General features: G+C 41.6%; 1 protein-coding gene across 3 annotated transcripts in view; it reads left to right on the forward strand.

Annotated features, from left to right (window-relative positions):
* PSPC1 (paraspeckle component 1) overlaps nt 1-27,344 on the forward strand; it is a 184,584-nt gene that overhangs the window by 148,851 nt on the left and 8,389 nt on the right. For all 3 annotated transcript variants that reach the window (XM_073613471.1, XM_073613472.1, XM_073613473.1), the window contains one exon: nt 9,857-9,921. In XM_073613471.1, coding sequence (XP_073469572.1) covers nt 9,857-9,886 — 30 coding nt within the window. In that variant the 3' untranslated portion in view covers nt 9,887-9,921. The remainder of the gene's footprint in view (nt 1-9,856; nt 9,922-27,344) is intronic.

Below are 27,344 nucleotides of genomic sequence, written 5' to 3' on the forward strand. Positions count from 1 at the left end.
AAATCCAATTGAGAATCTGTGGCAAGACTTGAAAATTGCTTTTCAGACGCTTTCCATCCAATCTGACAGAGCTTGAGATTTTTTGCAAAGAAGAATGGGCAAAAATGTCACTCTCCTAGATGTGCAAAGCTGGTAGAGACATACCCAAAAAGACTTGCAGCTGTAATTATGATAGGTGGTTCTACAAAGTATTGACTCGGGGGGCTGAATACAAATGCACGCCACACTTTTCCGATATTTATTTGTAAAAAAAAATTAAAAACCATTTATCATTTTCCTTCCACTAAAGAATTTTGTGCCACTTTGTGTTGGTCTATCACATAAATCCCAATAAAATACATTTACCTTTTTTGGTTGTAACATGACAGTGTGGAAAATTTAGAGGGGTATGAATACTTTTTCAAGGCACTGTATAAACATAAGAACAAAAATATGTTGCAGCTTACTAACCTATGGATGTGATGCCTGCATTAATTTTCATTTTTCAGGCTTCAGATGTTTTCAGCAAGTCCAAAAAATACCTGCTGCATTTGCCAGAAATACGATGTCCCTGTAAGCAAAACTGAAAGCAAAATTTTTATTAGTCTTCCATGCTTTCGTCTGTAAACTATTTTCTGAACTCCATGTAATGGAGATGGTTAGAGGAAGACCAGTTTGTTCGAATCAGGGAAGCCAGATGTCAGCATTGGCTCCTTAGACACCGTGGAGAAGTGAGTTTAGCCACCCAGGTATAATAAAGCGGAGTTCCATCCAAAAATGGAACTTCCGCTTTAAGTGAAGGTGACCCCCTGACATGCCACATTTGGCTTTTTTTTGGAGGGGGGGGGGTGGATACCCTCTTTTTTTAGAGGGTTCCAGCTCCCCCTCCCTCTTGTCAATCATCTGGGACACGTCACAGATTGCTTGGCCAGTCACGGCGCAGCCCATGCTTGCGCAGTGTGTTCCCAGCTGTGAAGCCACAGCCGAGCGCCCACAGTGACAATGCCGGCACCGCAGAGAGGAGGGGAAGACAAGCGGGGCTTCGTTCCCCTGCATCGTTGGACCCTGGTTCAGGTAAGTGTCCGATTTATAAAGTCAGCAGCTGCAGTGTTTGTAGCTGCTGACTTTTAATTTTGTTTTTTGTGTTTTGTTTTTTTAAGTGGAACTCCGCTTTAAACCAGAGTTGTCATGTTAAAAAGGAGAAAAAAGCACGAAAACCAAAAGCTAATGGCTGGAAAGCTTCCCTATATTACCTTTTGTGTTCAAATGACACATTGAGGGCCCATTAACACTTGTGTACAATTGCAGTTCACCATAACTGACTAAAAAACATACATGTCTCCACACACCCCGTGTTTGTTAGCCCTACCCACGTCTTTTGCTAAACTACTCAACCACTCTACCTCTCAGATCTCTCCAACATAAAGGTTAATCGTTCTAGTCCAAGATGAGAATTGAGGGCTGAATAGACAATTTGAAAACCTAAAGCGTGCAAAAGACCCAGGAAAGCTTAGAATTTTTGACAGGAACAACTTTATCAACTTTGCGCATATCAAACACACATAACATACTTCCAATACTAGATTTATACAGACCAAAAGGGGTCAAATTAAGTTATTTTTTAGGGTTTACATACATTTTTTAAGACTAGAGCTGATTATCTTTACAGGTGAAAGTATAAATGTTCACTTTTCATCATGTATTTATATGTTAGAGAACTTATAGTTTTGTATGCGTTTCCCTTTTGGTCAAGACTTGCAAAAACATTTTTCTTAAAACCTGTGCTGAAATTTATACACAATTGCAGGGATTTGTCCCTGACCGGATGGCTCCATCCTAAATTTCCGTCAAAGCAAGCCAAAATGCAGGGAGTTTTTGTACTATAGTGCTCTGGGAATGCTTTGTCATGTAAATGTCTGTCAGTTGTGTACAAAAAAAATATATATATATTTATTTTATTCTGTAGGTTCCATTTAACACAGCAATTATAGCATCTCTTTAACCTACTGTAACAAATATACCTTACTGAAAAATGAACAATGTAGTCAGACACGAAGCCCTTCCATGTCTACACCATAATCCTCCATTCACATGTGTAGAAGGGATTATGTCTTTAATAGCATATATGATGAGGTATTTTTTAGATCACCTGTGTTCTATAACAGAATTACTTGCCTCTGGTTTCTAGTTGTGAAATGTGATATGCATTGCAACTAACAGGGCTGTTTATTGATCCAAGTCAGTGACTAGGACTGTGGGCTGGACAGAAGTATGAAAGCTTGCAGTGAGCAACATCTAATGTTTTTCAAAGCAGATGTGGCATGCAAAGAAAAGGTAAGATATATATCAAAATTCACTATCCTATACAACAAGTTAAATATGAAAATATTTCTTGGCACTTTGATGGTTGATGAAATAAATATCTAGACCTAGTAGCATGGTCATTGTATTTTAAAGCAATACCTGCGACAAATTTGCTTTATCTGAGTGGCCTCAATATTGCATATGAAGTAAACCTGAACCTTGATGAGAATAACTCGAATTATAACCCAGTGTTTTAGTGACATTAAACTACTGAACATCACACATCTGTGAGTTTATGAGCAATTTGTTGTCACACGGTATTTGCGCAGCAGTCTTTCAAACACATTTTTTTTGGGGGGAAAAAATACTTTCTTGGCTTAAAAACGTAAACCGTAAAGTTAGCCCAATTTTATAATGTGAAAGATGTTATGCTGAGTAAATTGATACCTAACATGTCATGCTTTAAAATTGGGCACGCTCGTGGAATGGGGACAAACTACGGTACCTAAAAATCGCCATAGGCGACGTCTTTTAAAAAAATTTAACGCTTACCTGTTTAGAGTTAGAGGAGGTTTGGTGTTAGAATTATTGCTCTCGCTCTATTGATTGCGGCAATACCTCACATGAGTGATTTGAAAACCGTTTACATTTGCAGACGTGACTTATGTATGCGTTTTCTTTGTTGCGCGGGGACGCTTTTAAAAAAAATTGTTTGGTTTTTTTTTTTTTCTTTTTTGTTTTTTTTTTATATTGTCCTTTTTTAAAAAAAAATAAAAATAAAAACTGATCACTTTTATTGCTGTCACAAGGAATGTAAACATTCCTTGTGACAGTAAGGTGGTGACAGGTACTCTTTATGGAGGGATTAGGGGTCTAAAAGACCCCCGATCCCTCCTTTGCACTTAAAAGTATTCAGATTGCCAAAGTTTTTAAAGTCGGTGCCGTTGGCAGCCGTGTAAACAGGAAATGACGTCGCTTCCAGGATTTTACTTCAGAGACCCAATCGAAGCCGATTCTGGCTGGTGGCTCGGGTCTCACAGTGGGACAGGAGGCCCAGTCAGAGCGGCGGGAGGGGGGGCTCACCTCCCCCTGCTTTAGGATAACAGCCGAGCGGCTTTTAGCCACATCGGTCGTTATCACTAATGAGTACCGGTAACAGCACCAGGGTGATGCCTACACTTGCAGGCATCACTCCGATATAACCCCTTAATGCCATGAACGCAAAGTTTAGTATGGTCAGCGTGAAGGGGTTAAGTAGGAATGGCATGCTACATGTAATGTATTTGTTTTCACAATGAACCTGGTCTATCTTGTTGCCCATATCAAGTGGTCAGTTTATTTTTTTTATTTATCGCTCCTCTTGCTTTTAAAATGAAGGGGAGAATCTAATTGTCTGTCATAAACAATAGAGAATACTAAGATTTGGTCTGGGCAACCTTTAGACTATCACTTTATAGAGCTGTATTTTTCACTTTTTCCAGTGTTTCTGCTGGTGATGGCTAAAATCTGCACAGGTTGCATGTTAAACTCATCTTAATAGCATGGATAATGATAAAAATGATAAAGCTCAAAGACTTCTGATAATAAAACTGGAGAGTGCAAAATCTGGTGTAGCTTTGCATGGTAGCCAGTCCACTTTTAACGTCAGCTTGTATAATTAAGCTTTGACAAAAAAAACTGGAAGCTGATTGGTTTATATGCAGATGTGCACCATATTTTGTATTCTCCAATTTTGGTAAATCAACCCCACCGGGTGCCTTCATTAGAAACTTTTACAGCACTTTATCGTTTTTTTATTACTAAAAAATACTTGGTTGATAAGGATTAACTTTTTATACCACCCTTTCCATGTCTGTTAGCTTTTCTCTAATGTAATTGGTTACCAGTAATGTTTAGAACAGTTTTAAATAGTTTTTTAAATAGCAGAATTGTTCTGTAAGGCTTGTGATTTCTATCATGTTTCCTCTTTCAATTCATTTTGTTAACTCCATTATAAAAATATGCTGTAACAGATTTAGAATGTCTTATTTGTGACACTGTAACCTCCATGTTAATGCTAGAATAATGCCTACTCGTTACTCATCATTAACTTGCATTGCTAATGCTGCTCCATTCTCCAACATTTTGTACAATATCTATAGTTAATATTTAGATCATGTGTATCTCTATTAAAACCTAATATTTGGATCATATGCCTCTCTGAATAGGGCTTCTTTAACCACTTGACTACAGGGCACTTACACCCCCTTCCTGCCCAAACCATTTTTCAGCTTTCAGCACTGTTGCACTTTGACAATTGCGCGGTCATGCTACACTGTACCCAAACAAATGTTTTATTTTCTTCACACAAATAAAAAAAATGTTTTACTTAGTTACAAAATTTACTGACAAACTATGTAATTTTTCTCCACTGATGTGCGCTGATGAGGCGGCACTGATAGGGTGAACTGGTGGGCATTGAGGTGGCATTTATGGGAACTGATTAGGTGGTACTGAGGAGGCACCAATATGCCGCACTGGTGGGCACTGATGGGCATAGATCGACAGCATTGATGGGCAGCATTGATAGGCGGCACTGATAGCCAGTACTGACTAGCACTGGTGGGCACTGATTGCTGGCAATGGTGGGCACTGATTGGTGACACTGTTGGATCTATATTGTAATCAGGGCACTGATGATCAGTGCCCTGATTACATGCCTAGATGGCCCCCTGCGTGGAGATGCCGCTGATCGTCGTCTTACCAGCATCTGTTTACATGTGACCGGCTGTGATTCGACACAGCCGATCACATGGTTAAAGAGCCGTGGATGCGGCTTTACAGAGATCTGGGTTGTGCCGTGTCCTAGCAACACTGCGTGGCCACGATCGCAGCACTGCGTGCCCCCGCGAGAGTGCCCGTTCTGGGACGCCGTCATATGATGTTGTCCCAGAACGAGAGTTGCACCACCCCCCATGTGACGGTGGGCGGGCGTCAACTAGTTAATGATGTTTGTAGATCTTTTTCATTAACCGATTCCCTTTTCTGTCAATTGTTAACTACAACATGAAATAAGCAGATCATAAATTGCATGTATATATTTATACATATACTTATATATATTTATATGTAAAAACCTTGGAATTTTAAACGTAATGAACAACTTTCCATTCCATGAATGTTTATACTGACGTTATTCTGGTAATTTTCTCTCCAATTCTTTACTTCCTGTCATTCTAATGTCAGTTGCAAACTGCAAATGAGAGTAACATTATAATTGGATAGGCATTCTATTAGATTATAAATATCTTTGTGGTAGAGGCAGTTGGATAGGCTATATTCATGGGCTTATGTTGGGGCTCGGTGGTATACCATCAAAGAATTGCTGTCATGTATTGAACATCTGTCTGAGATATTCATCTATTTCACATTTGTAATAGTTTTGAATTTGTTGATTGCTGTGTGCAAACAAAAAGCAGGTCTTTGGAGTATTAACTTCTTTAAGCATAGATAACCTTCCAACTTTTATAGTTTGCTGTTTTCAGTAATCAAAAGTTCTAGAATACCATTTTGATGTTAATAAATTGACTTGTGTATTGATCATTAAGAGCTATGCTGTAACACCATAATCTAAGAATTTGATATTTTGGTTGCGATCCAGCCTTATAGTAAAATGTTTTCAGGAGGAACATTTCAAAGTAGGAGTGTAGTGCCATAAGGTCTGTGTCTTTACCTTCATGACTTTTCTGATTCATCAGCCCCTCAAAAGCCCCATGATATTGAGAACTATCCAAAGGTCTATTTCTAAGGATTTGTCTGCCTCCTTGGTAATACTTGGACCTTGAAGGGGGAAAGCTTTTCCTGAAAATTTGGATGTTGGTGCAAATAAAGTATCAGACAGTACTCAGTAGTTTTTGTAACAAGCACAATAACATGGCTACAATCACCTTTGCCTTCCTACATGACAGTCCTAATGTCTGATGATTGGTTGCTCAGGCACTGATTTGTGTAAGTGTACAGGATTTTTGATGGTTTCTCTGTCAACTTATAAACAAAACAAAAAAACTTTACAGTAAACTGATATATAGTTTATCTTTAAAGGCGTAGTCTTGTAATCTAGAAGATATATTGCAATGTAGTTAGGAAGAAGAGATAAAGGAGAGAATTTACCAAGCAAGAACACAGAATCAGACGCCTATCCAATATCCACTTCCTTTCAAATTTTAAAAAATTCAACTTCATTTCAAATCTATTTTAACATTTGGAGCATACAACACCAGAAACCTTGAAGATAAAAATACAAGATTAAAAGCAAAGCCGTACCCAGGTATTTAGGGATATGCACTTGTACCTTTGCGTTTGCATCCCTTGTATCTGCAAATCCTGTATATTCAACTTAAGAGTTCTACAAACATCAGTACTGCATAAAGTCATTAGGCATTTTTTTGTTTGTTTTTTATTAGATAAACTTTTAAGTGTCTAGGGACATGTATTCTACTGAAGTGGAACGTTATCTGGCCAGTAGAAGACTTGTTTGAGGGTTTTATGAATCTTGCTGTGATCTTGCGTAAATCTGTCTCGTAAAATACATCTCTTCTCTTTTCCATTGCTTTGTTGTGTGCAAAGTCTGTAAACTACGGGAAGGCCCCTAATAGTTTCTTTTTCCTACACAGTCATATCTTGCTATAAAAGCATATATAAGATTAAGATGAGCCTACTGAGTTTTTTTCAATCTGTTAAAGTGTTACTAAACCCACAAGAGTAAAATCGGTGTGTATATGCAGTAGAGCATGCTGTTATACTCAATGTGGAACCTAAGGGGGGTTAATCCTCTGCATTGTGTAAAAAGGCTATTTGATCTTGTCTTCTCTGATCCTCTCCTTCTTGCATTGTCTCCAAAACATCTCTGGATAAGACAGTTAGTGGCGTCAGTCTGCACATGCTCAGCTTGATGTGTTACTAGTGGGTTTTTTTTTCTTGGGAGAGTGAAATCAGCACAGGGTTAATTGGCACTGTCCAGACAGAGGATTAGGGGTCCTGCATCCTTATAGGACAGGGATATGCAATTAGCGGACCTCCAGCTGTTGCAGAACTACAAGTCCCATGAGGCAAAGCAAGATTTTGACAACCACAAGCATGACACCCAGAGGCATGATGGGACTTGTAGTTTTGCAACAGCTGGAGGTCCGCCAATTGCATATCCCTGTTATAGGACATTCATGGGAGAATGAAAACTCCTCCAAGCTTCAACCCGACACTGTTAGAAGTCACAAGACTGTTATACACTGCTGAGAAAAGGTATTTAGCAGTTTATATTTACTAAAATAATTTCATTTCCATATGTGTACTGTGGGAGACCAGATATAGTGAATGCAGGGACCTTGGTTTAGTAACACTTTAATATCCACCTAGGTTTTGTGAAAGGCACCTCAAGATCTGTTTTCTTCTACCGCTTGCAGGCTACTGATGCTCATCATTTTAGCATTCTGTTGTGTTTATAAAAAATATTAACGGGTAAAACGTCTGATTTTGCCAGTCAGAATACCCATATCATAGTGGGGTTTTTTTTTTTTTTGGTAGAAGCGGTACTTGAATTATTTGTTAGATCAGTGATTTAAAATTTAGGAATTATTAATACTTGTAAAAACAAATTGGTAATGGATAATTTTTAAAGAGTTTTTATACAGGGCAATTCCTCAGTATTACACCAACTCATATTAAGTATTTGTATTTAAAGTTTACTGGAAAATGGTGTTGCTGGTTAATGTCTTTAAATTGTAAGTGCCATGTGTCTAAAATATTATTGCTTATATGTACCTTTTGTGCTCATACGTTTACATACCCTGGTAGAATTTGATTTCTTGGCCATTTTACAGAGAATATGAAAACACGAAAACTTTTCTTTCTATCATGGTTAGTGTTTGACTGAAGCCATTTATTATCAATCAACTGTTTTTACTCTCTTTTTTTTTTTTTTTTTTTTATCGTAATGACAACAGAAATTACCCAAATGACCATGATCAAAAGTTTACATACCCCAGTTCTTAATACCATATATTGTCCCCTTTAACATCAATGACCGCTTGAAGTCTTTTGTGGTATTTGTGGATGAGGCTCTTTATCTTCTCAGATGGTAAAGCTGCCCATTCCTCTTGGAAAAAATCCTCCAGTTCCTGTAAATTTTTTCTTGGGCTGTCTTGCATGAACTGCATATTTGAGATCTCCCCAGAAGTGGCTCAATTATATTGAGGTCAGGAAACTGAGCGGGCTGCTCCAGAACCTTCACTTTATTCTGCTGTAGCCAATGACAGGTCGACTTGGCCTTGTGCTTTGGATCATTGTCATGTTGGAATGTCCAAGTACGTCCCATGCGCAGCATCCTGACTGATGAATGCAAATGTTCCTCCAGTATTTTTTGATAACATACTGCATTCATCTTGCCATCAATTTTGACCAAATTTTCTGTGCCTTTGTAGCTCACACATCCTCACAACATTAGCGATCCACCTCCGTGTTTCACAGTAGAAATGGTGTACGTTTCATCCTAGGCCTTGTTGACTTCTCTCCAAATGTAGCATTTATGTTTGTGGCCAAAAAGCTAAATTTTGGTCTTAAAACTCCAAATTACTTTGTGCCATAAGGTTTGAGGCTTGTGTCTCTGCTGTTTGGCATATTGTAAGTGTGATACTTTGTGGCATTTGCGTAGTAATGGCTTTCTTCTGGCAACCCGACCATGCAGCCCATCTTGCTTTAAGTGCCTCCTTATTGTGCATCTTGAGACAGCCACACCACACGTTTTCAGTGAGTTCTGTATTTCAACTGAAGTTATTTGTGGGTTTTTCTTTGCATCCCGAACAATTTTCCTGGCAGTTGTGGCTGAAATTTTAGTTGGTCTACCTGACTGTACTTTGGTTTCAACAGAACCCCTCATTTTCCACTTCTTGATTAGAGTTTGAACACTGCTGATTGACTTTCTCAATTCCTTGGATATCCTTTTTTATCCCTTTCCTGTTTTATACAGTTCAACTACCTTTTCCCGCAGATCCTTTGACAATTCTTTTGCTTTCCCCATGACTCAGAATCCAGAAACGTCAGTGCAGCACTGGATGAATAATGCAAGGGTCTGTCAGGAGTCCAGAAACTCATTGACCTTTTATACACACACACACTAATTACAAGCAAACAGATCACAGGTGAGGTTGGTTACGTTTTTAATAGCCATTCAAACCCCTTTGTGTCAATTTGTGTGTATGCTATCAGGCCAAAATCACCAGGGTATGTGAACTTTTGATCAGGGTCATTTGGGTAGTTTCTGTTATGATTTTGAAAGCGTAAACACAGTTGATTGATAATAAATGGCTTCAGTCAAACACTAACCATGAGTGAAAGAAAAGTTTGTGTTCTCATTCATATTCTCTAAAAAATTAAGAAATCCTAAATTCTGCCAGGGTATGTAAACTTATGAGCACAACTGTATATACCTTATCTAGGCATCTGTGTGAATAATTTAGTTTTATTTGTCATACATTTTGGTTTTTCTGTGGTTCTATGTGTTCATCTTGAATATAATTACTTTTAAATTTTCTGCTTTCAGGATAGTCGCAAAGGAATTGATGGTGGCTGAGAAAATTGTATGAATAAGGGCTTGTGATCTTTCAGGTATTTAAGTTAACTTCAGTATTAACCACTGATTAACACCTAGTTAACATTAACTTCATAATGAATCCTTTACCTTTCTGACACACATTTTTCTGTATGTATTTTTTATTTTTTTGCTCTGCTTTGTAACAAAACCATATTTTTGTGTTTTTAGCCTAGCTTTAAACAAGGAAAAACTTTTAATTTTACTTAGATTAAAAGTGATTTAAATGGTTTGTTGTGTTATGAGGAGCATCTAGAAATTTTAATTATGCCTAAGCAAGTAACCTGTAAAATGTACATTTTGCCCAGAATTCTTCCTGAAAATAAAAGATCATGGTATGTGAGGCTGCCTAGACACTCCTTTTTCATCAATAGTGGGTACACATTTTCAATGTGAGATCTAAAGCACTGCTGCCTCTTACTGCTAGTCTCAGATTTTGAGTGAGGTTTGGTAATGTTACTACTGTGCTGCTAGCCTAGAGGCTCTGACATGAGAAGGCAAGATGGCCACCCCCACACAGTGTAGAACAAGGCATAGTAAATCTGTAATGGGGAAAATAATCAGCTGCAGGAAGACTAGAGATAATAAAGGAATGTGGGAGGTAAAGAGAAGGGTTCCAATCACGCCGCAATCCCTCCAGGACCAGAACTACTTGGACGACCTCCAATTTAGACGGTTTAGCACAGCAAGACCTTGTACTCCTCAGAGTGCACAATTCGTGCCAGTAGAACCACTTTTTGAGGTATTTTTCCCGAAGGCCCCTCTCCGTGGCCAAGTCTTCCAGCTCATTGATTTCAGTGACCTTTTTAAATCAGACTGCTATGGGCAGAGCTTGTGTCTGCTTCCAGAAAAACCCAGTTGCTTAATGAGCACAACCTACCTGCTTCAGTGGTTCATTCATAGCAATACTGTGCCAGTCCACCCCACCCCTTTTTATTAATCTAGTAATCTTGGAGCATACTTGGTTTAGGTGCTGGGTCCCACAATTTCATTTACTTCTTGCATTTAGAAAGCCTAATGTATTGCTTCCATTTACACACTGAACAGGAGAACAGTTACGAACCCCCCCAAGCTACTGAACTAGTTTTAAGTCATCGTCATATGAAGATTTGTATAGTTCTAAATTGTCAAAGTCCTTTATACTATAATGATCACATTTTTGTTCCTCAACCACCCTTCTGAGTTTTATGCCTCAGGATAAAGCCCTCCTAAATGCCCCCATCAAACTAGAGTAATTGCTGAAGAAATGCAGCAGTTTCCTGCTTCTCTAACCGTAAGGCTAGTATTGGTGGCTTCTCAGCTGCTATGGGTACTGGAGATAGCCTTTGAGGCAGGCGCACTACCACCCTCTATGCACGAGGTCCACAATGATGATTGTTATCCCTAAAGAAGGCAGGGATCCCAACCTGCCCCATCCATATAAGCCAATTTGCCTACTGTGTTCAGACATTAAACTGCTCACTCGTGTACTGGTTGACCACATTATAATCTGATTACCAGAATTTTCTACTCAGACCAATCAGGATTCATATCCAATAGATCCACAAGTACCTATATCAGTATATTGGTCCCAACAAATAGAGGTGAGAGGGGGGCAATCCTTTCTCTTGATACTGTTTAGGCTTTTAAAGAGGAAGTAAAACCTTGATGGGTTTTACTTCCTCTATTGTTCCCTGCAAAGTAAAAGCATACTAGCCCCTTATGTGCCACTTACCTGCAAACAAAGCCCGTGATGTCCCCGCTGGTGGCCTCGTCCATCTTAACTCTTTTTTCCGGGGTCGTGGACTCGGGCTCTGTGACTGGCCAGAGCAGCGTGACGTCTTTCCCACACATGTGCGCGGGAGCCGACGGCACGGGCCCTTAAGAAATGGCACGATCATGCCCTTTCTTCAGTGCGCATGCGCCAATGATGTCAGCGCAAGCGTATATGGCAAATATCTCCTATTCCGTGCAGGTTTAGGAGGTATTTCCAGTACCTATAGGTAAACCTTATTATAGGCTTACCTGTAGGTAAAAGTGGTGTGTAAGGGTTTACAACCACTTTAACAGGGTCGAGAGGGACCTATCTCTGGAGGGTCCTAAATGCATATGGTGTGGGTGCCAATTTTTAAAATGAATGCAACTGCTAATGCATCTTTCTCTGCGTGTATTTGTGTTAATTGAGTCTTCAGAATAATTACCACTGCTCTTTGCTCTTGCCATTGGACCTTTAGCAGCTGTAGTCAGAAAACCCATAGATTCACTTTGGTTCAAAAAGGGAGACAGAGGACAAAATAGCATTGTGTGCTGATAATGCCAACCTGTTTTTTGAGACCTACTCAAAACTCTGTCTACCCTCATATCTTTAACTGAAAAGTTTGGCTCCTTTTTGGGCCTCACTGACTCAGCCAGTGTCGGAGAGAACTTGGGACATAAAAGTACTGCACCAATTTAAATGCTTGGGTATTCAGATGACAGACCCTAACTGTTTCTTAGACCTTAATCTTGCACCACTTTGGATGCACTTCCAGCAGAATTGAAAGACTTGGTGTCACTTTCCTTTTACAGTGGTAGGGCAGTGTAATCCAATTAAAATATGAATGCCCCAAATTTTCTATCATACACAAATCCACAGTTTGGGTACTAGACGTTTGGGTCAAAAAGATTGATGCACTTTTCCTGAGACCTGCTTTGGTAAAAGGGCCTGCCATGTTTTATTTGGAACGCTACATCTCCCTAAAGATGTTGAACTGGCAGTCTCCAAGGCCTATTTCCAGACCTCAACTCCAGCACCTGTTGGGCTGTGCCTCATCCTTGCTAGCTAAACCCAATCCTGCTATGCTTGTTATGGGCTCCAAGCATAACTCCCCTTTTGGAGATGTGGAAGTGGGTTCCTTAGCCTTTGATCACAGCTCTTCTGCTTTTTGTATGTACAGTGGGGACAGAAAGTATTCAGATCCCCTTAAAATTTTCACTCTTTTTTTATATTACAGCCATTTGCTAAAATCATTTAAGTTCATTTTTTTTCCTCATTATTGTACACACAGCATCCCATATTGACAGAAAAACACAGAATTGATGACATTTTTGCAGATTTATTAAAAAAGAAAAACTGAAATATCACATGGGTCATTCAGACCCTTTGCTCGATATTTAGTAGGAGCACCCTTTTGATCTAATACAGCCATGAGTCTTTTTGGGAAAGATGCAACAAGTTTTTCACACCTGGATTCCTCCTTGCAGATTCTCTCCAGTTCTGTCAGGTTGGATGGTAAACGTTGGTGGACAGCCATTTTTAGGTCTCTCCAGAGAAGCTCAATTGGGTTTAAGTCAGGGCTCTGGCTGGGCCATTCAAGAATAGTCACGGAGTTGTTGTGAAGCCACTCCTTCGTTATTTTAGCTGTGTGCTTAGGGTCATTGTCTTGTTGGAAGGATAACCTTCGGCCCAGTCTGAGGTCCTGAGCACTTTGGAGAAGGTTTTCATCCAGGATATCCCTGTACTTGGCCGCATTCATCTTTCCCTTGATTGCAACCAGTCGTCCTGTCCCTGCAGCTGAAAAACACCCCCACAGCATGATGCTGCCACCACCATGCTTCACTGTTGGGACTGTATTGGACAAGTGATGAGCAGTGCCTGGTTTTCTCCACACATACCGCTTAGAATTAGGGCCAAAAAGTTCTATCTTGGTCTCATCAGACCAGAGAATCTTATTTCTCACCATCTTGGAGTCCTTCAGGTGTTGTTTAACAAACTCCATGCGGGCTTTCATGTGTCTTACACTGAGGAGAGGCTTCCGTCCGGCCACTCTGCAATAAAGCCCCGAATGGTGGAGGGCTACAGTGATGGTTGACTCTCTACAAATTTCTCCCATCTCCCGACTGAATCTCTGGAGCTCAGCCACAGTGATCTTTGGGTTGTTCTTTACCTCTCTCACCAAGGCTCTTCTCCCCCCGATAGCTCAGTTTGGCCTGACGGCCAGCTCTAGGAAGGGTTCTGGTCGTCCCAAACGTCTTCCATTTTAAGACGTTTCGGACATCTTAAATGGACGTCTTGTGCCTTGCCACAATTCTGTCTCTGAGCTCTTCAGGCAGTTCCTTTGACCTCATGATTCTCATTTGCTCTGGCATACACTGTGAGCTGTAAGGTCTTATATAGACAGGTGTGTGGCTTTCCTAATCAGGTCCAGTCAGTATAATCAAACACAGCTGGACTCAAGGTGTAGAACCATCTCATGGATGATCAAAAGAAATGGACAGCACCTTATTAAATTAAGTTAAATATGAGTGTCACAGCAAAGGGTCTGAATACTTAGGACTAGGGTTGTCCCGATACCGATACTAGTATCGGTATCGGCACCGATACCGAGCATTTGCCCAAGTACTTGTACTCGGACAAATGCTCCCGATGCTTCCCCCGATACCTGGAAGACAGCTGTGATCGGCGCGTGGGGGAGTTACAAGATTCTCCCCCAGCGGCTTTCAGCTGCTTCAGTGACATACAGCGGTAATAGCTCACCGCTGTATGTCACTGCATCCTCCTCTGTGCCCCCTCCGTTTCTCTCTCCTCTTCTGTCCCCCTCCGCTGTCCCCTCCGTTCCTCTTTCATTCTCTGTGTCCCTCCGCTGTCCCCTCCGTTCCCCTCTCCTTCCCTGTGTCTCTCCGCTGTCCCCTCCGTTCCCCTCTCCTTCCCTGTGTCTCCTCGCTGTCCCCTCCGTTCCTCTTTCATTCTCTGTACCTCTCCGCTGTCCCCTCCGTTCCTCTTTCATTATCTGTGCCTCTCCGCTGTCCCCCTCCGTTCCTCTCTCCTTTTCTGTCCCCCTCCGCTGTCCCCTCCTTTCTGCTGTGCCTCTCCGCTGTCCCCTCCATTGTCCCCTCCGTTCCCCTCTCCTTCTCTCTCCCCCTCCGTTCCACCGTCCCCCTCCTCCTTCTTTTGTGAATAGACAGAGTCAGCTGACTCTGTCTATTCACATAACTGAAACATTGTAATCTCCTGTGATTACGATGTGTCAGTTTATGAATGGAGAGGAGCCGCTGTCTTCTCTCCATTCATTCTCAGTGCAGCTGAGGCTGCAGAGAAAGGGACTGGGGAATCTCTATCCTCTGTCTCTTTCTCTGTCTCAAGGGGGAGATATCAGAGGTCTGTTAAGACCCCTGATATCTCACCAAAGCCCCCCAACAGGGCTGATTAAAAAAAAACACATATTGCAATAAAGAATAAAAAAAAAGATTGTAAAAAAGAAAAGTTGTAAATAAAAAAAAACACACACACACACACACAACATTCACCCCCCAAAAAAAGCACTGTTAAAAAAAAAAAAAAAAAAAACACTGTCACGTGACATTAAAAAAAAAAGTATCGGTAATCGGTATCGGCGAGTACTTGGGAAAAAAAGTATCGGTACTTGTACTCGGTCCTAAAAAAAGTGGTATCGGGACGACCCTACTTAGGACCATGTGATATTTCAGTTTTTATTTTTTAGTAAATCTGCAAAAATTTTGTCAGTTCTGTGTTTTTCTGTCAATATGGGGTGCTCTGTGTACATTAATGAAGAAAAAAAATGAACTTAAATGATTTTAGCAAATGGCTGCAATATAACAGAGTGAAAAATTTAAGGGGGTCTGAATACTTTCCATCCCCACTGTAAATTATGGTTATAGCTAAGAACCCAGCTAAAGTACAAGGGATTCACCATTCACACTTCCTTCTGGGATAACCATAATCTGCCTGGATTGAAAGATTTGTGGAAATCCCAGGGTGTTCAGTATGTACCTCAAATATACTGTATTCCGAGACCCCTCTGAAAAAGTTAGATTTTTCTAAGGAAGGAATTTAAACTACCACGCTAAAGGTTTTATCAGTGCCCTTCAGATCAGGCATGAATCAGCACAGGCTAAAGGGCTTCACATGCGGGCTAAATATCGGGTGCCATCAGCTGGTTCAGTAGAAACCGGCCGACATTCGGCCCGTGTGTGCAGCCGTTGGTCCGACAGAAGCTGGCTGTTATGCTTCTGTCAAATGGGCATGACCAAAAGTCTGCCCATCTGCATCTGATCAGCGCTCTCAGCTATTGGCCGTTCCCCTTGTCAGAACACAATAACTTAGCGGGAGAGATCACTGTACGGACATCGCATTAGTACAGCAGCTCCTACTGAGCTGTCAGTTTTTTGTTTTCCGTTTAGCCCGCTGGGTTGAACAAAAAAAAAAAAAAAATGTGTACTAGGCTTAAGACCTACCCTGTGCAGTATCACACAGCCCTGCTGGATGAGATGCTGGCTTAGGCCATTATCTATTAAAGGTCTCATTTCCACTATTTATGGCACTATTCTGCCAGTAACAATAACCATGAATGCCCAAAAAGGCAGGCCATACACAATGCAAATTTTGGGTTGCAGGAGAAATTCGCACAATTCCCACATCAGCACAGACCGTGCTGACAAGGCAATCGGCAATTGTCTTCTCCCGGTTGGGGCGGGCGGGGGAAGCCATCTCCACCGGGAGAAGACGGTGATTATAGCTAGCGCCCATCTCAGCTGATAGCAATCGCAAGAGAATCTGGCATGTTGGTTGTACCCAAGCTGATCAGTCAACTTGGTACATTCAGCCTGCCCATTAACGGTTATGGCCGGCCTTTTCCTGTGGGAAAAAGGAAGATAAACATAGAAGTGGTCACGGATGAACAGTTGTCATATCCATTGTGGGGCTCTAGGTCCACCAGCTCTGTTTAAGCTCTCGGTACTGGTTGCTGCAAATTTTAGGCATGCTGGGTAGAGGAGGGAGTGGAGTCTATACCTCTTATGATACTAGAAAGTATTTTGCTAGCTTCAGAAACTGCAGGTTGGGCTTGCATGTCGTTATTAACCGCTTCCCCACCGCCTCACGCAAATGCGCAGAAGGGCACGTACAGGCAGATAAAACGTACCTGTAAGTTGCCCTTTAAGAGGCGGCTCGCGCAGCTGCTGCGATCTCCGTGATCGCGGGCCCGATGTCCACGGGGATACCCGCAATCGTCTCACAGTGAGATGCTAATGTAAACAAGTATCTCCCCATTCTGCCTACATATTGTCACTGATCACCGCTCCCTGTAATCGGGAGAGGTGATCAGTGTAGTGTCAAACACAGCCACTCCCCCCCCCCCACATTTAGAATCACTCCCTAGGATTCAACCCTTACAACGCCACCTAGGGGTTAACCCCTGCACTGCCAGTGACATTTTTACTGTAATCAATGCAATTTTTTTTTAGCTGAATTAACCACTTCAGCCCCAGAAGGATTTACCCCCTTCCTGACCAGAGCACTTTTTACAATTTGGCACTGCGTCGCTTTAACTGCTAATTGCGCGTTCATGCAATGCTGTACCCAAACAAAATTTGCATCCTTTTGTTCCCACAAATAGCTTTCTTTTGATGGTATTTGATCACCTCTGCAGTTTTTATTTTTTGCGCTATAAACGGAAAAAGACGTGTGGGACTTTTTGGGAGCCTAACTGCGTACGGGGCACCGAAATCCAAGCACCGCCTTCAAGATTTCTAAGGGCGTAAAGTTTTGATTTCACTCCTCACTACCTATCACAGTTTTGAAGGCCATAAAATGCCCAGATGGCACGAAACCCCCCAAATGACCCCATTTTGGAAAGTGGACACCCCAAGCTATTTGCTGAGAGGCATGGTGAGTATTATGCAGCTCTCATTTGTTTTTGAAAATGAAGAAAGACAAGAAGAAAAACATTTTTTTTTTCAAAACTTTGTGAAAAAAAGTGAGGTCTGCAAAATACTCACTATACCTCTCAGCAAATAGCTTGGGGTGTCTACTTTCCAAAATAGGGTCATTTGGGGGGGGGGGTTGTGCCACCTGGGCATTCCATGGCCTCCGAAACTATGATAGGCAGTGAAGAGTGAAATCAAAAATGTATGCCCTTAGCAAGCCTGAAGGCAGTGCTTGGTTTTCGGGGTCCCGTACGCGGCTAGGCTCCCAAAAAGTCTCACACATGTGGTATCCCCGTACTCAGGAGAAGCAACAGAATGTATTTTGGGGTGTAATTTCACATATTCCCATGGCATGTTTGAGCAATATATCATTTAGTGACAGCTTTGTGCACAATATAAAATATTCCATGGACTCAACATGCCTCTCAGCAAATAGCTTGGGGAGTCTACTTTCCAAAATGGGGTAATTTGGGGGGGGGGTTTGACTGTCCTGGCATTTTATGCACAACATTTAGAAGCTTATGTCACACATCACCCACTCTTCTAACCACTTGAAGACAAAGCCCTTTCTGACACTTTTTGTTTACATGAAAAAAAAAAATTTTTGCAAGAAAATTACTTTGAACCCCCAAACATTATATATATTTTTTTAAAGCAAATGCTTTATTTGCAGTATTTGCGCAGCGATTTTTTGGGGAAAAAAACACACTTTTTAAAATTTTAATGCACTAAAACACACTATATTGCCCAAATGTTTGATGAAATAAAAAAGATGATCTTAGGCCGAGTACATGGATACCAAACATGACGTGCTTTAAAATTGCGCACAAACGTGCAGTGGCGACAAAATAAATACATTTTTAAAAGCCTTTACAGGTTACCACTTTAGATTTACAGAGGAGGTCTACTGCTACTGATTTTAATCATTTTTATTATCTCAGGGAATGTAAATATCCCCTATGATGGCAATAGGTAGTGACAGGTAATTTATTTATTTTTTTTTTTTTAAATTGGGGTCTATTAGAACCCAGATCTCTTCTCTGCCCTCAAAGCATCTGACCACACCAAGATCGGTGTGATAAAATGCTTTCCCAATTTCCCAATGGCGCTGTTTACATCCAGCGAAGTCATGAAATGCTCGTAGCTTCCAGTTTCTTAGGCCATAGAGATTATTGGAGCCATTCTGGTCTCTGATCAGCTCTATGGTCAGCTGGCCGAATCACCGGCTGCATTCTCGGGTTCCCTGTTGGGACAGGAGAGCCAGAGAAAATCATGGAAGACGGTGGGGGGGGCATTCCCTCCCACTGCTTGTAAAAGCAGTCTAGAGGCTAATTAGCCGCTAGGATTGCTTTTACATGAAAGCTGACCGCTGGCTGAAAGGAATGATACCTAAATCTGCAGGCATCATTCTGGTATAACCACTCAAAGTCCAGCAACATACCAGTACGTTGCTGGTCCTTGTTGGGCATATATTGTAAACTTTTTTTTCATGCGGCCTGTGGGCTGAACAAAATAAAGATATTGATCGGTGGGTATGCCCACCATTAGAATACCTCCCTTTATCCACCCACTTCTAATGATGGGCATGCATGCACCGTATATATATGCCGAAGCATGGGGGCATCCTCTCGCAAAAGGTAGGAGAAAATCGCTCCTCCACGCACTGCTGCCCCCACGCTTCGGCATATATGCTGAAGTATGTAACTGTGGTGGTGATATCTCCTCCGACAGCGCTGGAGTCACGGCTTTATGTATCGTGGGAGCAAACTCTGTTGCTGTCAAGATAAATAAATACGCACTGCAACTGAATGGCGTACCTGCTAAGCAAATGATGGTTAACAAAAAAACAAAGTAACATTACAGTATAACAGTAAGACTTACCATACCTGCAAAGCAAATACAAAAAAAAAAAAAAATAGTAAAAAATAAAACATTTAAACGCAACCTGTGCCTAAAATATATATATGCCGAAGCATGGGGGCATCCTCCCGCAAAAGGCAGGAGCAAATCGCTCCTCCACCCACTGCTGCCCCCATGCTTCGGCATATATGCTGAAGTATGTAACTGTGGTGGTGAAATCACCTCCAACAGCGCTGGAGTCACGGTTTTATGTATCGTGGGAGCAAATGCTGTTGCTGTCAAGATAAATAAATCCGCTCTGCAGCTGAATGGTGTACCTGAAAACAAAAAAATGGTTACCAATAAAACACAGTAAACAGTAAAGTATAAAAAAAAATTGCATACTTATAAAGCAAACATGATAAAAACATAACAATAAAACATTGCAGAATAGAATACAGTAAAAAAGAGCAGAACAATAGAGAGAACAGTAAAACGACAATAATTTTTTTTTGGTAACTTTAACTTTTGTAACTGGTACCAGGTTTGGGTCTCTCAAAATGCAATGGCATCTTGGGAGACCCTGTGAAAGTGTGCTCTAGTCTGTGCAGTGCTGTACCCTACGCTAATACTCAACTAGTGTATGGTAGCATTCAAAACATTCACCAATGCAAAGACCAGGATTGTCAGGACAGGAGGGACAATAATACCGCGTGTCACGCCTATATCCGCGCTTTCTGCAGACGCAACATTTTTTTGGGGGGGCTCGTTGGGTAGGGGTACTCGGGAGGACATAAAGAAAATGCCTCTCATGCAGCCGGCTTACTGCATTTGGTTGGAAAAGGTGAGGTGGAGCACCGTCTGGAAACAGAAGGGCTCTGACGATCTCTTCCTGGAATTTAAGGAAGGATCCAGTCCGTCCTGAAGCTCTGTATAGCACATAAGCGTTCAGCAAAGCCAATTGAAATAGACACTTTTTTGTACCAGCGTCTGGCCTTACGGGCAACTAGGTACGGCGCCAACAACTGGTCGTTGAGGTCCACCCCTCCCATATTTTGGTTATATTCGTGGACAGAGGGGTTTCTCCACAACACCAGTCGCAGTAGCAATTTGGACTGTTGTGTCTGCATGAAGGGAGGTAAGAACGAAAACATTCTTATTATCCCTCCACTTCATAGCGAGCAAATTATTACACTGCAAGCAGGCTCTCTCCCCCAGCCTAAGACTGGAATCTACAAGCCGCTGGGGAAAGCCCCGGTGATTAGGTCGCACGGTGCCACATGCTCCAATCTGATGATCAAAAAGGTGACTAAAAAGTGGCACGCTCGTGTAATAATTGTCCACGTACAAGTAGTATCCCTTTCCGAATAAGGGTGACACCAAGTCCCACACAATCTTGCCAGCGCTTCCTGTGTAGTCAGGGCAGTTTGTCGGCTCTACGTGACTATCTTTGCCCTCGTAAACCATAAAACTACATGTATGGCCTGTGGCCCTGTCACAGAGCTTATACATCTTGACCCCGTATCTGGCACGCTTGCTGGGAAGGTACTGTTTGAATGACAAGTGGCCAGAAAACTTAATCAGGGACTCATCAACACAGACAACTTGATGGGGGAGTAAACAAGTCTGCAAAATGTTGGTTGAAGTGGTTTACGAGGGGCCGAATTTTGTAGAGCCGATCGTATTCAGGGTCTCCACGAGGACGACAGAGTTCATTGTTGTTAAAGTGCATGAACCGCAAAATCTGCTCGTATCGTGCCCTGGCCATGGAGGCAGAGAACACGGGCATATGGTAAATTGGGTCAGTGGACCAATATGACCGCAACTCACTCTTTTTATTTATGCCCATGTTGAGGGAAAGGCCCAGAAAGAGCTTAAATTCGGAAACCGTAATTGGTTTCCAATCTCTGGTAAGGGAGGACTGGGGAATAGTGGCGATGTGTTGACCAGCGTACAAATTGCTTTGGTCCACAATAGATCTATAGAGATCTTCGGTGAAAAACGGCGAATAAAAATCCAGTGACGTAAAATCAACTGTTTCCACCTGAATGCCGGGTGGGCCAGTGAATGGGGGAAGTACGGGTGCTGCAGAAGTGGTGGGTTCCCAATTCGGATTGGCGAATGCAGCAGGAAGGGCACTATGGGCGCGACGGGCCTGTGTCCGTCTTCTTGGTGGCAGTGGGACACTACTTGTGCTTGCCACCTCGCCAGCTTGAACTGCACTTGTGGGACTCGCCACGTCACCAAGTGTTACTGCAGTGCTGGATATACAACCAGGGTGTTGCCAGTTCACCAGAAGGAATAGCGGCGCTAGTACTTCTCTGCTCCATATCAGGACCCTGCGATTCTTGCACTTCAAGGACAGAAGAAGTAGTTCGGGGGCTGGTACACCTGACTTTGGCAGGGACCACAACTCCGTCGTCAGAGATATCTGTCATGGAGCCGCTGTCGTCTACAGGATCGTATTCTGAGCCTGAATCTGACAGATGAGGGCCTTCCTCTTCACTATCTGTCATGCTCAGAAACGTGTAGGCCTCTTCACTAGTGTACCTTTGATTTGCCATTTTGGGCTCTAAATTTAGTGGTATACTAGTGAGACTCACAGGCAAAAAAGCTCCTGACTGTTAGCGACTGTATCAAAACTGTTAGCGATTGCAGGGATCAGGCCTGACTCTGCGAACGCTGCAGTTATGTGTGTTTAGTGTTTTGTAAGTGTCAGTGATCGATCGATACTGCACTTGGGTGGGCTGGGCCGAGGGGCAAAACGCAGGTGCTAGCAGGTATCTGGGCTGATCCCGCTAACACTGCGTTTTTGGGAACCCTAAACTGCTGGGGTCGCTAGTATAGATCGGATCAGATATCGATCCGTTAAGATACTATACCACTAAGGGAGGTGTATGCTGCGTGCGTGGGTGTTAGCGGTACTGGCACTAACCTAACGCAGACCTTATCTGACCCTAAAAACTTAACTTATATCACCACCGGGCGATTAGGAGGTTAAACCTTTATAATATAATAAACGGCGGGTGCCCTGAAACTATGATAAACTATAATTAACTAACCAGCGTCACCCGTAACAGTTATACGGTGATCACTGGTGAAAGGGTTAACTAGGGGGCAATCAGGGAGTTAAAACCTTTATTAGGTAGTATATGGGGGTCCCTGCCGCCATAAAACGCTGACAGCGAACCTATATACTTACCTCCCTAACTAGCGTCACCTGTGTCACTAATACAGCGATCAGGAAAAACGATCGCTTAGTGACACTGGCGACAGGGGGTGATCAAGGGGTTAAAACTTTATTGGGGGGGGTAGGGGGATACCCTAGACCTAAAGGGGGCTAACCCTAACTGCCCTACCACTTCTAACTGTCCTTCCTGACCAGAGTACTTTCTGCAATTTGGAACTGTCGTTTTAACTGACATTTGCGCGGTTGTGCGACGTTGCACCCAAACAAAATTGGCGTCCTTTTTCTTCCCCATAAATATAGCTTTCTTTTGGTGGTATTTGATCACCACTGCGGTTTTTTATTTTTTGCGCTAAAAACAAAAAAAGCAGTAATTTTGAAAAAAACACATTATTTTTTTCTTCAGTTTAGGCCGATGTGTATTCTTCTACATATTTTTGGTAAAAAAAAAATCGCAACAAGCGTATATTGATTGGTTTGCGCAAAAGATAGCATTTTTAATTTTCTTTTTACTAGTAATGGTGGCGATCTGCGATTTTTATCGTGACTGCGACATAGCGGACGCGTCAGACAATTTTGACACATTTTTGACACATTTTTGGGACCATTGGCATTAATACAGCGATCAGTGCGATTAAAAATGCATTGATTACTGTTAAAATGTCACTGGCGGTGAAGGGGTTAACACTAGGGCTGTGAAGGGGTTAAGTGTGTCAGTTTGTGTTCTAACTGAAGGGGGGGGTGGGACTGTGCAGGGAACATAACAGATTGTCTGTGCATGCTCTGTATGCACAGACGATCTGTCTGTTCTCCCGTCAGAGAACCGGAAACTGTGTGTTTACTTTGTTACTAGTCAACTAAAAATTATATTGTAAAAGACCTAAATGCTCAGACTACATGCTCAGACCTGACATTATTAATATATCTGAAGAATTTTTTTGTGGTGTGTCCTACTCTTTTGCAACATGTTCATTTTGAATTTCTGTGAATCTGTTTTTCTTTTTGCATTGTCATGTTCTTTGTAAGTTTTAAATGCGTGTTCTTTCTTTTTTTTTTATATTATGAATGCTTTCTTAATATGTATAGCTATTTTAACTTTGGGTAGGAACTACATGGGTTTTATACAATGGGTATAAAAAAGAATCATCCCCTTTAACCACCTGCCAACTGCTGGGCATCCATGGACGTCCTGGGCTTTGGGTGGGTATATTTGAATGATGCTGGCGATTTCCTACACCATAAGAACGATCATAGCGGCTAGATAGCCACCAAATTGTTCTTACGGGGGCGTGTGTCCCCCATCGCCATCCGTTTCTACCGACTCAGCTCTGCGATCGGTGAGTCGGAGAACGGATCCGCCGGCCCCGGATGTCCACCATAGAGATATCCGGCAGACCAGATGGTCGCCGGAGTCTCTATGATTGTCTGAGTCCGGGGCGATGTTATGACGCCCAGCCTCTGCATTTCAAAAGACTACGCTACCTCGGCTGGGAAGCCGTGATCGTTGTTTTTTGGGGGTTTTTTTGTGTTTTTTTATTATTATTTTAGGCTTCCCAGCCTAGAGGTGAGATGTGGAGTCTTATTGACCCCATATCTCACTGTAAGGAAGTCCTGTCATGCCATATTCCTATTACAAGAGATGTAATTCCTTGTAATAGGAATAAAAGTGATGAAAACATTTTTTTTTAAAGTATCACATTAGAAAATTTTAAGTAAAATTAACAATAAAAAAAAAAACTAATTTTTAAAGTGCCTCTGTCCCCGTGTGCTCGCACACAGAAGCGAATGCATACGTAATTCCTGCCCACATATGAAAACGGTGTTGAAACCACACATGTGAGGTGTCCCTGCGAACGTTAGAGCAAGAGCAATAATTCCAGCCCTAGACCTAGTCTGTAACTCAAAACATGTAACCAGTAAAAAATGTTAAAGCGGCGCCTATGGGGATTTTGAAGTACCGAAGTTTGGCGCCATTCCACGAGCATTTTATCTAATATACATATATACGCGTATTTTCCTATTTTACATATATTACTTTTGCAAGTGCCGGAAAAATCCACTCAGGGGAACCCTTTCCTTTTCCTATATAAGTTTTTTGGATGTGGCACGGCCCCCTTTCCTTTTTAACCTAGGCAGACCAGTCATTTCCCTCTACCATTCCACGAGCATGTGCAATTTTGAAGCGTGACATGTTAAGTATCTATTTACTCAGCGCAACTTCATCTTTCACATTATGCAAAAAAATTGGGCTAACTTTACTGTTTTTTTTTTTTTTTTTTTTTTAAAGCATGAAACATTTTTTTTTTTTTTTTTTTTTTCCAAAAAAAAAAAAGCGTTTGAAAAATTGCTGTGCAAATACTGTGCGAGATAAAAAGATGCAATGGCTGCCATTGTATTCTCTAGGGTCTCTGCTAAAAAAAACATATATAATGTTTGGGGGTTTTATGTAATCTTCTAGCAAAAAAATGATGATTTTTACATGTAGGAGAGAAATGTCAGAATTGGCCTGGTGGGCAAATGGTTAAAATTACATTTTGTTGCTTTGCAGCCTGAAATGGGTGGCAAGGCACTGTCATAAGATCTCTGGGATAACGTTGGGGACAGGCACAAGTCAGGAGATTGATACAAAAAAAAAGGCTTTATCAATGCTTACAAGCACAGTGAAGTCTATTATTAAGAAGTGGAAGGTATGTGGTACAGCTCAGACCCTCTCGGATCAGGCGACGCTACAAACTGGATGAAGGTGTCAGGAGGAAACTAGTGAGAGAGGCTACCAAGAGGCCTACAGCAACTCTGAAGCAGTTGCAGGTATTTATGACAGAGTGGTCATTATGTGCTTGTGACAATATAATAAATTCCCCACAAATGTGGCTTGTATGGGAGGGTTGCAAGAAAAAAGCCACTCCTCAAGAAAGGCCACATGCAGTCGTGATTGAGCTTTGCCAAAATGCACCTATAAGAATCTGAGGCCACATGGAAAAAGGTGTTCTGATCAGATGACACTTAAGTTGAATTATTTGGCCTCAACACCAAACGGTATGTCTGGCAGAAATAAAATACAGCTCACCGTCCAAATAACACCATTCCCATAGTAAAGAATGGAGGTGGTAATATCCTGTTATGGGGGTGTTTCTGCGCTATAGGGACTGGAGCACTTGTCAGGATAGAAGGAAAAATGGATGGGGCAAAATACCGTCAAATTGTTGAGAAAAAAATCTGTTTCCCTCTGCCAGAATGTGGGAAGGTGGTTTACCTTCCAACATGACAATGACCCAAAGCATGTAACAAAAATAAACACAGAGTAGTTGGAGAGGTGAATTTATTTTTCATGGCCTAGTCAGAGCCCAGATTTAAACCCCATTAAAAATCTGTGGAATGACTGCAGTCCACAAACGGTCACCATCAAATTTAAATGAACTTGAGCAGTTCTGCAAAGAAGAGTGGGCAAATATTGCTAAGTTAGTAGAGACCCATCCCGGCAGACTAAAGGCTGTAATTAAAACAAAAGGTTGTTCAACAAAATACTGGCATAAGGGGGTGATCCTTTTTCCAACTCGGTGATTCTGTTTTAGGATTTTTTTAATTCTGACATGTTGGTGTTATATCTTTCACTTGGATGTTATAAGTTGCACTGAGTAAATACAGCTGGATGAAACAAAACTGTGTCTGTCTTCATTTCAGGCTACAAAGAAACAAAATGTGATTATTTTAATGGGGGCAATTTTTTTCTTATACCCACTGTTTTTAGTCATATAAACTTATTGCCCATGGGATTATATTTTGCAGTGTGTTTTACATGTCCTGTTCTGTCAATGACCACATTCCCTTCCAGTCTAAATCTTGGCAAGCAGCCTTCAGCCTGGGAAAATTAGCTCTCAAGTGTTTATCTTTTCAGGATGTGCTTGTTTACCACTAAAATGAAATGAAATGTTATGGTCCTTTCTAGATGTTTTATATGAACATTAGCAAGAAGCTGTGCAATGTCCAGCAAAGCATCATTTCTAGTTGGGTCTTCTATAAGCCATACCATAACATTGTCTTTTTATAGGTTTATAAATGTTAACCCTGTAACTGTTCCTGTAGTGCTATTACTCCAGATAATTTCAGGGACGTTAAAAACCCCTATCACTATCCCAGGCCCTGCAGCCCTTTTATCTGTGCAAGGAGCTGAATCCACACCTCTTTGTGAACGTTGGGTGACCTTTAACAAATTCCAATGATTAACTTTGAAGTACGCACAACTCTATGCAGCTCCACCCATAATGCTTCAGTTCCATCACTCTCTCCATCAACTAGGTCTTCTTTCGCACTCTTTGAGATCACGTCTTACAAAGAGACACATCGGAGAGACAGGGTGAAACAAAAGAGTAGCGAACAGCATAACCGGGAATATTAGCTCAGTCGTGAAGAATAAAGCCAAGATTCAGCAATACCAATTAAATCATAGTTCTCTTCTTGCCCCAAAGCTTTCAACTCTATTTTGCTTGGCTAACTACTGGCATCGGTGAACAAACACTTTAATTCATTGTTGCATTTTGCACTTGTGTTTGCATATTGTTTTTAGTAGTTGAAACAATACTGTAATTGCCAATGGTTGCTTGTAACATAGGAAATTACTTATCTGCCATTGACCATCTTCCCTTATTCAACCCTTTTATTAAGTGTCTGGCCCCTGACCAACTTGTTTGCTCCATTATATTCTAATTCTCCTCCCCCTTCAATCCTAGTTTA

Source organism: Aquarana catesbeiana, linkage group LG02, assembly GCF_042186555.1.
Source record: "Aquarana catesbeiana isolate 2022-GZ linkage group LG02, ASM4218655v1, whole genome shotgun sequence".
NCBI lineage: Eukaryota > Metazoa > Chordata > Amphibia > Anura > Ranidae > Aquarana > Aquarana catesbeiana.